Source organism: Ovis aries, chromosome 7 (assembly GCF_016772045.2).
Source record: "Ovis aries strain OAR_USU_Benz2616 breed Rambouillet chromosome 7, ARS-UI_Ramb_v3.0, whole genome shotgun sequence".
Lineage (NCBI taxonomy): Eukaryota > Metazoa > Chordata > Mammalia > Artiodactyla > Bovidae > Ovis > Ovis aries.
The window spans coordinates 26,976,396-26,991,295 of NC_056060.1; the positions used below are offsets into that span (position 1 = coordinate 26,976,396).

The following is a 14,900-nucleotide window of genomic DNA, read 5'->3' on the forward strand; positions in this document are numbered from 1 at the left end:
CTAAGGGGCCATGTATGCGCTTCCCCTAAATAAAGGTTTGCTAAAACCATACTCTAGGAATATTCAAGGTGGTTCAGGATCACCTCATGACCCAAAGGACGGGGCATCTCCCTTCCTGTGCTGTGACCTTCAAATATACCTTAGAGAGGATAGAGGAGTGAATGGTGGGGACAGGGAGGACAGAGAGAGGAAGTGAGGGGGGAGGCGGGGTGGGGGTCGTGGGTGGAGGGTGAGGGGTGGATAGCAGGGGGAAAGGCTGGAGAAAAAGAAAGGGAGAACAGGAAGTGGGAGAGAGAAGGCGGGCAGAGGGACAAAGAGCACTTGAACTGTACAAGTGTAAGAACCAAGGGGATACAAATGAGAAAAGGTGGAGGGGTGGGGGAATGAGAGACAGGTGAGTGACCAACTGGGGGGTCACTGAGGAGGAAGGAGCAAGCTCACAAAAGCCATTCTGCAACCTTGAGGAGCATAACGATGTCTTTCAGCACGGCCCTGTCCTTTCTCAATACACTGAAATCACACTCACAGGGTGGAGAGGCTTTCAACAATGAGGCACCCTAACATTTCCTGCATCACAACTCTTTTGCTTATAATCTTGGTCAAGGAACTGACATTTCTTGGGCTAAACGTGTTCTAACTTACCATTCCCCTCTGAGGAAGCTGTTGCCATTTTTCCAGAAAACAAAACAAGTTTAAAAACAAAACAAAACACACATGCTCAGCTCAGTTATGTACAGCTTGACATATCTGCAAACCGGTGTTATATATACAAAATATACAATGAGCTCTCCTCAAAATGTGCTTTCGCTGCTGGAAAAAGGACATCTCTTTGAACTGACCTTCCATTAGTCAAGTGTGAACAGTGTGGCCCACTGTGTATTTTTTCCACTTCCTTTTTGTCTGCAATGGCATGTGTGGTGTGTCTGGGCATGCAGCTTTCCAGCACACATCTCTCTGCCATATGCACTGAGGCAACGATCATTTATACAACACCAGAATTCAATTAAGAGAGGAGATGAAAGCAAGCACAGGTGACTATTCAGATCAGGTAGGAGAGAGAACATTTAATTTCAGGGTGGCAGTGAGGATTCAGCTGATACTAAAGAGAACACTCTCTCTCCATCCTCTCAATCAATACTTTTACATCCAAAAAATACCAGAAATAGCTATGAGTTACTGTCTTTTGGAGGCATGGTATCTCCCTATCTGAAATAATGTGCTGTATTTATGTAATATTATTCAATTCAAGAGATGCATTTAAAATTTACTTTTTAACAGGGCATACTAGTAGAGTTGGGAGAAGTCACGCAGTAAGCTCAAGCCCATTCTACAAACTGGTAAACTGGGATCCAGAGAAGTTAAGTGAATGATGCAAGGCCATCCTTATACTCATCATAAAGCCAAGCTGGAACTTCTGTTTCCTTTGGTATCTAGTTCTGTTTACTACCACACTTTGTGTCTCAACTGAGGCAACTGGAACAATATGAATATTTGTTACCCTGGGGAGTACAGCAAATGTTATTTAACATCTAGGGAGTGTTCTTCCATCCTCTACACTGTAACTTTCACCCTTTCCAACATCACTCAGAAAAAAACTGGCATACGATGTCAATGGAAATGAAAGCCTTTGCTCCTGTGAACTGACCTTACCAGCAGGGAAGATGCACCTAAAGACCCTGATTTTCTTTCTTCCTTCCATCTGAATTCTGATTCAGGTTCTGATTCTGATTCACTATCTTCTGACAAGGCTAATGTACTCTTTTCCTCATTCAATGATGTGAATGATCAATTTCAGGTTAGTTTGTTAGTAGGTTAGTTTTAGAACATCATTCTTGGTCACCTCATTCTTTCCAAGCGTAAACCCAAGGACCCTGAGTATCTACACATCACCAGAGGGTTAAGACATCTTTGCCATTTCTGCTCATCTGGGATCCAAATCCCTGTATCAGAGTCATTTCCTTTGCTTTGTTGTCATCTGCTGACAATAACAATGGATGCTACCTGGTTCCATCAAAGGCCAAAAGATCTACCCCCAAGTCGAAGGAAGCAAGGAATCTGAGCATCAGTGACTTTCTGTAGGCGACCAGGGTCAAAGGAGAGCTTGCAATGACTGTAAGAAAAGTCTTCAGAAGAACTGAGGGACAGATGTCCAGAGATCAGGAGTCTGAAAATATCCTTCCTCCTGTACCTCACACAAGTAGCCGTTTTCCAGAAGTTGAATGCAAAATAAACTCTGGAAAATCAAATAAAAATTATCTAAAGCACAAAAGGATACATCTTAAGTAAAATCCCTTTGCAGCAAAGATTCCTCTTGACTATGAATATATATATACCTAATCTCTCTGCATTGTAAGTGCACAATTTTATTTATCAAACTTTACTAATCAGCATACATCAGATTCTAAACTCTGAGAATAAATTTTTGGATGCTGGAAGAAGTGTTAATCTCAATACAGCTTAAAGATGGAAGGGATAGAAAGTTCAGAGTGACTGCAGCTGACCAGAGCTAGACACGCTTCATGAAGTTTTGGGTGCTGAAGTTTTCACTTTTGGTGTCATACCAGTCTCGGGTCTGGAGCTGGGCATACAAAGATCTTCTATCGCAAATGGTTATTTGGAAAGATGTCCCAAGGGCTTCACTATCAACCCATGACTATCATCTTTCCAGAACTGATTCTCACTTCTGAGAAGTCCCCATGCAACCTCCACCTTCCTGGTTCCCAAAGGCAGCACTGTACCAGCCATGAGAGAGGGACTTCTCAGGTGTCACATGCCACATCCAGCTGACAATACAGTCAACCCTCATCAAGGGACACTTCTCAGGGGAAGAGCGTTCACGTAAGCCACAACAGCTGGGAATCAAACAGCACATTTAAGTAAGCCTTGCTTTTGTGTATACCCCCGAAGGAGTATGTCTGAGAATTCTCTCCCATAAAATGGCAAAGCCTCATGGTACAGAACTGACTCAGGAGGAGCAGGGGGCCAGCTCCCGCTCCTCTATTTTTGCTGTACCCCTCCCTGTAGGTGACTTTGCTTTCAGACAGATGTTTGGAATGCCCTCTTTCAAACATTTCCTATAGTGGGATGGATAAATGTTTGGGTTTCTGAGTGCAACTTGTATGGAAAATAAATAGAAGGCATTAAGAGGTCAGCACAGCTGAAATAAAGCAGTTATTAGACGTTCCAGATAGGAGGAAAATGAGTGCATTCTAAGAATATGTGCCAACGACATCTTCAAAGCAAAGTAATGTCCTTACAGCTAATTAAAAGGTGGCTCTAGGCCCGAGTATTTTTTGTAGCTTTTCTACACAGGAAGTACTTCTACTTTACAAAAAGTAAGAGCAGCTTTGGTTTTGCAGACCTCTCAAATGCCTTAGACATATCTCAAAACAAACTTTTTGACACACAAAGGAGCTACTTATTCATCAAATGTGATGCCCATGCTTATTTGAGAGCAGTTTCTTCTGGCTCATTCTCAAAGAAACCACAGTGGAGATTGTTGGTTTTGTGTGGTTTGACCTGAACGCAGTAGGGGCTTATCCTTCCACATACCCAGGACACGTAGCTTGGTTCAAGGCTGGAGAACCTTTGGAATTGATTTCTATGGACTTACTTTCGACATCTTGCTTTTGCTGTCTCCAGTTAAAAATGCCAAATTATTAATTTCGTTCTGAATCACAAAATTTTGCTCTTCTCTCTTGAAGTTCTGAGTTGGGGGAACAGAAAAGCAAACATTATAAGAAAGTTTTCCGAGGTGTGTACCTTTCACCGCGGATTCCAAGCCCAGGGCCCCCGCGTGTGCTTACGTGAGATTTACACCACAGGATGAAGATCTCTGCCACCATGCGGAAGAGCTGGTCAGAGTCTGCATCGGGGCTTTTGAGCCAGTTAGATCTGAGGCGAAAGATAAATGAGTACACGTGTGGAATTCCTCAGTGATTGAAACAGTCACACTCTAAAAATTATACCAACATAAGATGCACACATTTATCCAGATAAAACTGCATCCCCACCAAAGGCATTCTTCAGACAGGCTAAATAACAATATACTCCTCGCACGCTTAGATACAGACATGCAATTGTTGTAGGTATGTCTGAAGGACCTACAACAGTCATTTCCATTTTACTAAAAGATGCCAGGTTTATCTTAGCAAACAGACAGTAGAAATCAACATTTCAAAATGGTCAAAAGTAGGGTTTTTTTTTGTCCTTTGAACTGAAGAGGTGATTAGAGTTACACTCTTAGTTTTGTGACTAGTCTCCTTTAATCCACAAGGTTAGCCAGATCAGGAAAGTCTTGGTCACTGTGACATATAATCTTATTGTGGACATCTGCTACTGTCAAGCCTCTGAAATTATGAGTACTCTATAAACAGTTCAGGCCTCACCTATTTTCCTTTCAAAGCCACTTTCATGAATAAATCTGTAAGAATGTTTTTCACTGATATTTGAAGTGTACATGCAGAGACCAATACTCCTTTGCTCTCTGAAATGGTTTGGAAATTCCCTATCTAAAATACTAGCCTAGGTTAAGAAATTTCACAGTGGTGGCAAGAAGGCTAAACTACAATAGAATTTAGTCACTTCCTTTGACTGTGTGGATCACAATAAACTGTGGAAAATTCTGAAAGAGATGGAAATACCAGACCACCTGATCTGACTCTTGAGAAACCTATATGCAGGTCAGGAAGCAACAGTTAGAACTGGACATGGAACAACAGACTGGTTCCAAATAGGAAAAGGAGTACGTCAAGGCTGTATATTGTCACCCTGCTTATTTAACTTCTATGCAGAGTACATCATGAGAAACGCTGGACTGGAAGAAGCACAAGCTGGAATCAAGATTGCCGGGGTAAACATCAATCACCTCAGATATGCAGATGACACCACCCTTATAGCAGAAAGTGAAGAGGAACTAAAAAGCCTCCTGATGAAAATGAAAGAGGAGAGTGAAAAAGTTGGCTTGAAGCTCAACATTCAGAAAACAAAGATCATGGCATCCAGTCCCATCACTTCATGGGAAATAGATGGGAAACAGTGGAAACAGTGGCAGACTTCATTTTTGGGGGCTCCAAAATCACTGCAGATGATGATTACAGCCATGAAATTAAAAGGTGCTTACTCCTTGGAAGCAAAGTTATGACCAACCTAGACAGCATATTGAAAAGCAGAGACATTACTTTGCCAACAAAGGTCCTTCTAGTCAAGGCTATGGTTTTTCCAGTGGTCATGTATGGATGTGAGAGTTAGACTGTGAAGAAAGCTGAGTGCTGAAGAATTGATGGTTTTGTGTTGGAGAAGACTCTTGAGAGTCCCTTGGACTGCAAGGAGATCCAACCAGTCCATTCAAAGGAGATCAGTCCTGGGTATTCTTTGGAAGGAATGATGCTGAGGCTGAAACTCCAATACTTTGGCCACCTCATGCAATGAGTTGACTCATTGGAAGAGACTCTGATGCTGGGAGGGATTGGGGGCAGGAGGAGAAGGGGATGACATAGGATGAGATGGCTGGATGGCATCACTGACTTGATGGACGTGAGTCTAAGTGAACTCCGGGGGTTGGTGATAGACAGGGAGGCCAGACATACTGCAATTCATGGGGTCACAAAGAGTCGGACATGAATGAGCGACTGAACTGAACCGAAAAGTTGTCTTGCCTCGAATCATCTTGCACATTTGAATTAAATATTTTTTATTAAATTTTTTTTTTTTACTTTACAATACTGTATTGGTTTTGCCATACATTGACATGAATCCACCACAGGTGTACATGAGTTCCCAACCCTGAACCCCCCTCCCACCACCCTCCCCATATCATCTCTCTGGGTCATCCCAGTGCACCAGCCCCAAGCATCCTGTATCCTGTATCGAACCTAGACTAGCGATTCATTTCTTACATGATAGTATACATGTTTCAATGCTATTCTCCCAAATCATCCCACCCTCTCCCTCTCCTTATATTTTGAAAGGGGTGGATGATTTGCCGCTTTCAAATATCTGTGTAAAGTAATGCATTAGGAGTTAAATTGTGTATCATCTTTCTTAAAGAAAACTGTGGCTCTCATGAATGGTTTAAAAAACTCCATGTCCCTTGGTGCCTGCAGGGGAATAGCTAACAAAAGCCAGTTCCCTACACCTGGGATATCAGACTGAGTTGTCCTGGGCTGCCTGTGCCTTTCTGCCCATTCTGCCCATTACTAGGCTAAGGAAGAAAGTAAAGACTCGTAAGGCCAAGACCACCTGTGGATGCCTCTCTCATCTCCTTAGTTCCTTACTGCTTGAGTTCGAGCTTCACGGATGCCTCTGTTTAACCTTTCTTGTTTTCTACTTCAACTAGCCTCTGTTTCATAGGTAGATACTACAGGGGATCTGCCCCACATTTATTCTCATCTTCTTCCTTAGGAAGAAACCCCCATTTTACCCTGGGTGGCACTGTGTGCTGCTAAGATCACATTACCCAGCCTCCCCTGAGGGACATCTGTGGAACTACACTCTGATTGATGAGCTGGAAGAGGAAGTTGTCGGATAAGCCTCCTGGAAAAGCTCTCTAAAAAGCGTCAGATAGCTTAAGGTGCCCTCCTGCCTTTCTACTTCCTCTCTGGGATGAAAATATGACAGCTCAAACTCTAATTGGCATGTTGCACCATAAAGTAACTTTGAAGATGGAAGTCAGTGTTAAGGACAGGAAGAGAGAGGGGTGAGGAGCAACAACATTGGCCATGGGTTGGGTAAGTGCACTTCTTTTTTGTGTGAGATTTAACTTCTACTTTAAGCTACTCTATAAGGTATCCATCACTAGGGGCCAAATGCAATCCAAACTTGAGGCTTGAGATTGGTAATGCTTTTTTATTTCTTTCATATTGATTTTTCAGAGTCAAGTGTCAAGTTTTATCAGAAGTACCAGCTGTTCCTTCTGCCGAGTTCTGGCTTAAATGAGCTTTATAGGCTTGCCCTATGCCTCTACTGGGAAGAGACGAGGGCACACATCCTACCCTGCCGAGGAAAAGTCCAGCCACAGGGAATGTGACCTGCAGGAACGCTGAAAACAAAACATCAGGTGAACATCTGCTCACAGGAGAAAGCAGCAGCTTTGGATATCTTGGCTTTCAGCTCAGTGAATTTTGTTTTGAACATCCTTCTTGCAAGAGACGGATTTTTTACCCTTTGTTTTTAGTGAGGGTCCTTCTTCAGGTTCAGAATGGTGGGTCACATGAACCCACCATTAAATGCTTTCTCCCAGGCACATAAATTCTCTGCTCCTCTCAAACCAGACTAAGACAATATTTGCAGGAGGGCAGAAGATTCCAACCTTGCCTCTCCATTGTGTCCGAATCTTTTCCTACCCCCAAATGAAGTAACCAGGCTCTGTCCCCGCTGCTTCCAGCCTTCCACAGATTTCAAGATCTCTCTCAACATTCAGACAATTGATCCTTTCGGAGGTACTTAGCTGATATGTGGGTTTCTTTTATCATCTGTTCTCTGTGCTGCCAAAAGGCAGCTGGGAAATGCAAGGCTGTAGGTGGGGAAGAAGGTTGGATTTAGAGGTAAAACAGAAACAAAAGCCAGGAGAATAAAATCCTGGAGAAAGGCAAGAGTGAGAAGAGTTAGACTGCTATTTTCAAAATGACAAGTCATCAGGTTTTTGAAGAAAGTAAAGCCAGTTATCAGGCTTTTGAAAGAAAGTAAAGCCATGCTTCTATATTCACGGTCAGGTTGTCTGACTAAGCCCTAAGAGCTTATCTGTGCCTCGTTCCTGAGCCTTTTGTAGAGGATTCAGCCTGAGGCAGTCACCGCACAGGATTTACCTGGATTCCCTTCAACAGTTTGAGAGATGAGTTTTCACTCCAAATAGCGCTAAAGCTGTTCGTCTCTGTTCAGTGTCTCTGATTTCCAGAAACGAAGCTGAGAAGCTGATTTGTGTAGAGAGGTTTGTTGAACCTATGTTGATTTCTAAGCTCCTGGGCTGAGGAGATGGAGGCCTGAGTTACCAGGCTATGACCACAGCATGCCTGGAACTCTCACTCCTTCTGGGTCATTGTCAGGCTGATCACTGACCCACCAAAACTTCTATTCAGATGTCAAAGAGACCTGCCACACTGCTGTGACAGGGCTGAAGGAAGTACAAAGATTTAACACAACAAGAGAAAACAAGGGGAGACAGGGCAAGATGGCTCTCTTCAATATTTAAAGAGCTGCTTAGGGAGAGACTGGAGTAGTTTTGTGGCTCTAAAGAGCAAAAGCAGAGCTGATAGGAGTTACAGATCTGAACTCAACATAGTTCAAAGTTGGGGGAATTGGATGAAGGCAGTTCAAGGTATAAACATCCAGTTATAAGATAAATAAGTCCAAAAAAAAAAAAAAAAGTCCTAGGGATGTCAGGTTAAACATGACTCATCTGATTAACACTGTATGTTACATGAAAGTTGTTGAGAGTAAATCCTAAGTTTTCTCATTACAAGGAATAGAGACTTTTTTGTCTTTTATTTTGTACCTGTGTGAGATGATGGATGTTCCCTCAGCTTACTGTGGTAAGCCTTTCACGATGGATGTAAGTTAAACCATTCTGTTGCATACCTTACAGAGGTCTTTGTGTCAATTATGTCTCAATAAAACCAGAGGAAAAAAAATGAATGAGAAGGAGTTGAAAAAAGTGACTTGAAATGTCTGACACTAGAACGGGAAGGCACACCCGGGTCCAGCTTTGTCTGTTGTCCATAACCGTGGTGGATAATGAGAGGAGGGAAAGGCACTGCTAGGAAAAAGGAAGGGGGTATTTATTTGTCCAGTTAGATGAGCGGACCTCTAATATTCCTGCCCACTCCACAGTCCTGTACTTCCAAGCCAGCCAATTCTTTCAGGTGAAGAAAGGACTCAAGGAAGGTAAAGGCACACACATAGGAAGGAAGTATTTATAGGTGAGGGTCAGATAGCTTTAATGCTCCCTGGTGTTCAGGGAAGAGCAGGCTGAAAAGCGGGGATGAATGAATTAATGATGACCTCAAAGACTCTCTGACATTGTCATTTTTAGCAACTTTCAAATACTACGTAAGTGGAACACACTCTGTCTTGAGTCTTGATTGTCCATAGTGGTAAATGCAATTAGAGAGCTATTTCAGGAGCATCTTACTCTACTCTCATTCTCGCTCTCACCTTAGACTGACAAATTCCTTTGCCAACCTGCTAACATAATTATGTTACCGGAAATGACTAAAATGATGACGCTGAGGGCAGGATTTCTTTTGAGAAAGTGAGTAACATTGCCCATAGATAGTTAAGGAATTATATACACACATACACCTATACAGTGTGTATATGTTCATTCTGCAAAGCTAAATATAAGTACTCTTAAGTAGATATTTTAAATAGTAAATATAACTTACCTTATGAAATAAATGCTAAAATAGGCATATCCAGACCCAGTCCCTACCCATGACAGAATGGCATACCACTCAGAAAGTTACCAGTGTTCCCCCAAATGTCTCTAAGTCTTTTCAGTATCTACGATGGGGTATTTTAAAATTAAGCCACTCCAAACTTCCATTGTAGGTCTCGAAGCTCTGGGAAGGTGTGGTTTAATAAACTATCTATTTGGTCTTTGCCTTCCACTGGGACCAGCTCTTCTTTGTTCCTTGGCCTGCTCGTGAACATAACGTTCCTATGCTTTCATTTCCTCCTTGGTGTTGTTGTTTAGTGGATAAGTCTTTGCGACCCTATGGACTGCAGCACACTAAGCTCCTCTGTGTTCTGCTATTTCCCGGAGTTTGCTCAAAATCACATCCCTTGGGTCAGTGATGATCTAACTATCCTTATTCAGCTTAAATTCCATGATCAATGTTTATAATTAGCCTATTATATACACCTTCATGCCCTAAACCATTTTTCTTCATCATACTCATTTTGCAAAACCCCAACCAGGGTTAAATCCAACTCTCTACCTAGTCTCAGTCTGTACGCGGCAGCCAAGTTGGCTGGAGAAAAACACAACTTGCTGATGGTCCCACTTTAAACCCGCAACCACAGATCTCAAGTGGGGCCACTGATGCTGCCTCGCAACCATACCGCACTCCTCTGGTCCATCCACTCCCCCTACTTGCCAAAGCCATTGCCCCAGATCATCTGCTTCCTCCTCAACCCTCCAAGGACATTCTCCCCACCCTCCCTCTCAGTTGATGTTCTTGCTTCCTACTTCACTGAGAATGGAAGCAACCAGAAAAGGGCTCCTACAGACTGCCAGCCATAATACATTTGGGCGTGTGTGTGTGCATGTGTGTGCGTCTGTCTGTGTGTCTGCCAGCAGCAGCACCCATGCACCCTGCCCTCCTGCCCATCACTGTAGATGAACGATCTCAGGCGGATCCTCTGCCTGTTTGAATGCATTGCTTTAGAAATTCTCTCTCCCTCTTACCCCATCAATTTCTCTTCTCTCCAGTGGCTCATTCTCATTCATAAAGAAACAAGTTGAAAAGTCTCACATCTTAAAAACTCTCCTCTTGAACCTATTCTGCATCTAGCTAGCAGCCCACTTCTCTGTTCCCCTTTATAGTGAAACTCCCTGTGGGACTGCCGTAATGTTCCAGTGGTTAAGAATCTGCCTTCCAATGCAGGCTACGTGGGCTCAATTCCTGGTTGGGGAACTAAGATCCCTCATGCTGTGGGGCAACTGAGCGCACACACCACAACTAGAGAAGCCTGCGCACTGCAATAAGATGGCAACAAACAAAGCCCATGCAGGGCAGCTGGAGAAAGCCAGCACGCTGCACAGAAGACCCGGAGCAGCCAAAATAGTTAAAAACAAACACCTCCCTGAACAAGCTGTCTGTAGTGCTATCTCCAAGCCCTTCTCTCCTATTCTCTTCCACCCTACTCCAAAGAGGCCTTCAACTCCATTGCTTTATTGAAACTGCTCTTGTCAAGGTCACCAATCAGTTATTCATCATTCTTTCCTCCTGGAGATCCTTTGTGGAATTGGTACCTAGGACACAGCATGCAGTTGGTTTCCTCCTGTCTCACTGGTGGCTTCCTCTCAGTCTCACCCGTGGCCCCTTCTCTCCCGCCTGACCCGTGTACAGTCTCACCCGCGGCCCCTTCTCTCCCGCCTGACCCATGTGCAAGGGTTCAGTCCTTGGAACGCTCCTCTCTCCCTCTCAAGCCTTTATTTATCTCCTTCAGTCTCATGGCTCTCAAAGACCACATACCAATATGTAGGTGACTCTCAAATTCTTAGGTCCACACCAGACCTCTCTTATGAACTCTGGACTCACGTAACTGCCCACTTTCATTTTTATATTGACGAGGCAACTCAAATTAACATGTCTGAAAGGGATCTCTTTGTCTTCCCCTAAAAAACTTCCATGCCCACAATCCCCTCCAACTTAATTGTTGGGAACTCCCTCCTTCCATTTGCTCAGAATCATCTTTGACTCATCTCTTTTCTCTTATTTCCAGTCTGCATGTCCTCAAGGCTCTACCTTTAAGATGTTGGGTCTAGAATCTGACATATTCTGTCAACCTTCATTGCTACCAGCCTGGCCCCAGCCACCACCAACACTTTTTTTTTCCTTTTAAATTGTAGTAACATATATGTCAAACTACTCATTAGCAACATCCAGTACATTCACAGTGTTGGACCACCACTATGACTATCTAATTGCAGAACAGTTTCAGGACTCTGAAAGGAGACCCCAGTCCCACTAAGCAGTGGCCCCATCCCTCTCTGCCCCAGTCCTGGCACCACTAGTTTGCTCTGTCAACTCCAAATCACCCTCAGCCCTTGACTGGGCCACTGTGAGCCTCCCAGCCAGCCTCCTCACCTCCTTTATTTGTCCTGATCCATCACCACTGTACTTGAAGGCTGAGTCAGATCACATCAGAGTGTAGCTTCAACACTGCACCAACCTCTCATCTCACTCAGAGGAAAAGCCCTGTGCTCTCAGCCCCCTGGCCCACCCCTCAGCTCCTCTCTCTCTCTGGCCTCCCTGTGATCCCCTAACATCCCCACCCGTCCCTCCCTCAGGGATATTCCCTCTTCCTGGGGACAGACCTCTTCCCCAGATTCACATGGTTTCTGGCCTTACCTCCTTCAGGTCTCTGTTCAAATGTCACCTTCTCAGTAATATTCTTTTGAAACTGCCACCTGGCGCTCCTGATTCCATTTGCTTTGCTTGTATAATTTACTTAGGTAAGTACAGTGTACAGGTAAATATACACGTACAAAGGGAAGTATATTGTAAATGTCCAAGTACTTTGTTTATCATTTGCTCGCCCCACTCTCTTGCCAGAGTGAAAGCTCCCTGGGCCAACAGCTTTTTTCTGTAGTGTTCTTGCCTGTCCTCTTGAATAGTACCTGGCACACAGTCTTGAATATCTCTTGAATGAGTGTGTGACAGAAGGGCAGAGGGGTGGAAGGGGTTGCTGCCGCCCTTCTTCAGTGGCCTGTGAGGATGGACCGGGTGGCCATGCCACTGATTATACAGTACCACTGGGCAAGGAAAGCGCTGCCCAGAGGTCCCACAGCAGGGATGGAGGCAGGGGGGTGGACTGGGGGGACGCTGCTGGTGGCAGCCGTGACCTCCCTCTCTCGCCTGTAACAAAACCCAGTACCACCCTTCCATCGGGGGCCAGCCCTGCCCAGGCGCCTCTATACCTGCTGTTGTCCACGTAGCGGATGAGCATGGGGTAGAAGGCATAGAGGTCTCTGCAGAGGATAGCAAACTCGTCCAGGATGAGCAGCTCGGCCTCCTGTGTGTCGCCCTTGCTGTCAGCTCGCAGCTGCTCCTCCTCCTGCACAGTCTTGATGGCCTTCTTCTTCAGCTTCTCCAGGGTCGGGATGAAGTGGCTTCTCAGCAGGTCTGGCCTGGCTTTGCTGATGATCGGTTGGGCATACACTGTATTTGCAAACAAAGGGTCTCCCCCTCATTCCACAGGTTATGACAGTCAAGAAAAGGAAAGAAGGTGAGGCTATGGAAAGCCCTTAACTCAGACTGGCACCCTTCCTTCATCTTCCTCTTGGCATGTCTGTCTCATGAAGTCACAGTCGCTGGGGTGGGGTTAGGCATGGATGGAGCTACAGGAGAAGGTCCCTATTCCTGTTTTGCTTCTTCAAGTTATGAGAAGAGCCACCCCTGAACTCTTCAGGCATGGCCCTTGCTATATCTCTGAGCTCTTCATAATAGACCATCTTGTTTCATTTTAGAAGAGTGACTTTGGCTACATTATAAACTCCTTGAAGGAAGTCTTTTATCTATATAAACTGCACTGTGCTGAGTCAAGAGTACATACTTAACACTATGCTTTCTGGTTATTTTATAGAGAAATCTCTAAAAAATACACAAACCCAACTATAGTTCTCAGCCCCCAACACTTGAGAACTGCCAGCCTATTATCTTGGGGCTCCTCTAGGCCCCAAGAAAAGCAAATTACTATCATCTATAATGAATTGAGAGGCAGGCTAGGGTGGCCACTAAAAGTCAGTACTTTGTATATTTCAAAGTTCTTTAATGTAGGGCTTGCCAGTTGGAGACAGCCTATATCCCAGCACTTTTAAATCTCACTGTGCCTTATTTTTTGCTTTCATAAAAAAGATTTTTTTAGAAAGAGAAGGTGAAGGCAGTTCTCTGTTGCAATGTGTTAATCAAGAAGTCGAAACTTAGTAGTCTGATGGCTCACATTTAATATCTCGGTCCTCACCTGGGTGCTTCTCTGCTTTGGACCTGGAATCAGAGTGGTTCTTCCAGATATGGGTGATTTGAGGTTGCTCTTGAAAACTGACTTTGTTTACACACCAGGAATGAAGTGACCTGACTGAATGAGATCTGGACACACTTGTGAAATAACAGGCCAAGTTCAGTTCTCATCAGTGTGCTGTGACTTCTTTCCTTCGTACCCCTGGAGAATCTAAGGGAGTTCATTCTTTGATTTCCTTCCTTCCCTTAATCCAGATTTACAAATGTAGAGCCCTCAACAAATTACTTTAGGGTTAACAATATTCTTGGGCTAAAAGGTAAGAAAGGAACACCAATTTACCTATTCACATGTTCCCAGGGGCCTATACTATCCAGGAGCCATCAGTAACCAAAGTATTTATTAACATAATTTGAATCTCAGTTCATTTCAGAGACAGGAAGAGGGTAGGTAGTTTACTTCCTTGGTCTTGCAGAGGGGTATCTACTCATTTGTCCAGGAAGCTAATAGTTTCTATTGACCCAATGGCTGTGTTTCATGGTCCAGGAAAGTGTAGGGGTGAAACAGCTATGGTGAAACTGTGTATCTAAATTGCAGGTCTATCAAAGGCAATGACTTTAGCTTCTGTCTCCTCTGACTTTACTGTGACAGAGGACCCTAAAATCTTCATGGTTTCCTGACTGTGGAAAGTGTGGTTATTCATTTTCCAAGCCTCTCCTTTTTTGAGAACAGAAAATCAGCAAGTAACTAAGAGCCTACTGCATGCAAGGAGTTCTAGAGGAATACAAAACAAACCCAAAATCCAAGTGATGCTACTATGAGCCTAAATCAGAGAGTGTCTTAGAAAGCATAAAGTAAGACACAAATGCTAGAAACTTAACAGTACAGCCCAGGTGGGAGTGAGTTTCGTACATGTGGAAAACAACACAGGGTCACTTACCCAGAAAATATGAACACTTATTACTGTAAGAGCAAATGGGATTCTTAAGTACCAAAAGCAAATGAGCAATCATCATCAGAGTCTTGCAGAGCTTATTAAGAAGGGCTTCCTGGAGATCTGAGGGGCTGGATTAGTTGGGGAGTCAGGCAGGAGCATTTGCTCCAGGAAGCCCTATAGGGGAATAAGTCAGTTCTTTTTACTGTTACATATCTAAGGTGGGGAGCGGGGATAGCTTAATGATAGACTAAGAGAAGAAAAAGAGTCTAGGCATCTCGATGCC

The 14,900-nt window shown here is 44.0% G+C and overlaps 1 protein-coding gene across 1 annotated transcript in view; it reads right to left on the reverse strand.

Annotated features, from left to right (window-relative positions):
* Window positions 1-14,900, reverse strand: part of RYR3 (ryanodine receptor 3) — a 576,153-nt gene that overhangs the window by 54,477 nt on the left and 506,776 nt on the right. The window contains exons 67-69 of the mRNA XM_060419037.1: window positions 12,644-12,884; window positions 3,807-3,894; window positions 3,614-3,706 (exon numbers count right to left, since the gene is read on the reverse strand). Coding sequence (XP_060275020.1) covers window positions 3,614-3,706; window positions 3,807-3,894; window positions 12,644-12,884 — 422 coding nt within the window. The remainder of the gene's footprint in view (window positions 1-3,613; window positions 3,707-3,806; window positions 3,895-12,643; window positions 12,885-14,900) is intronic.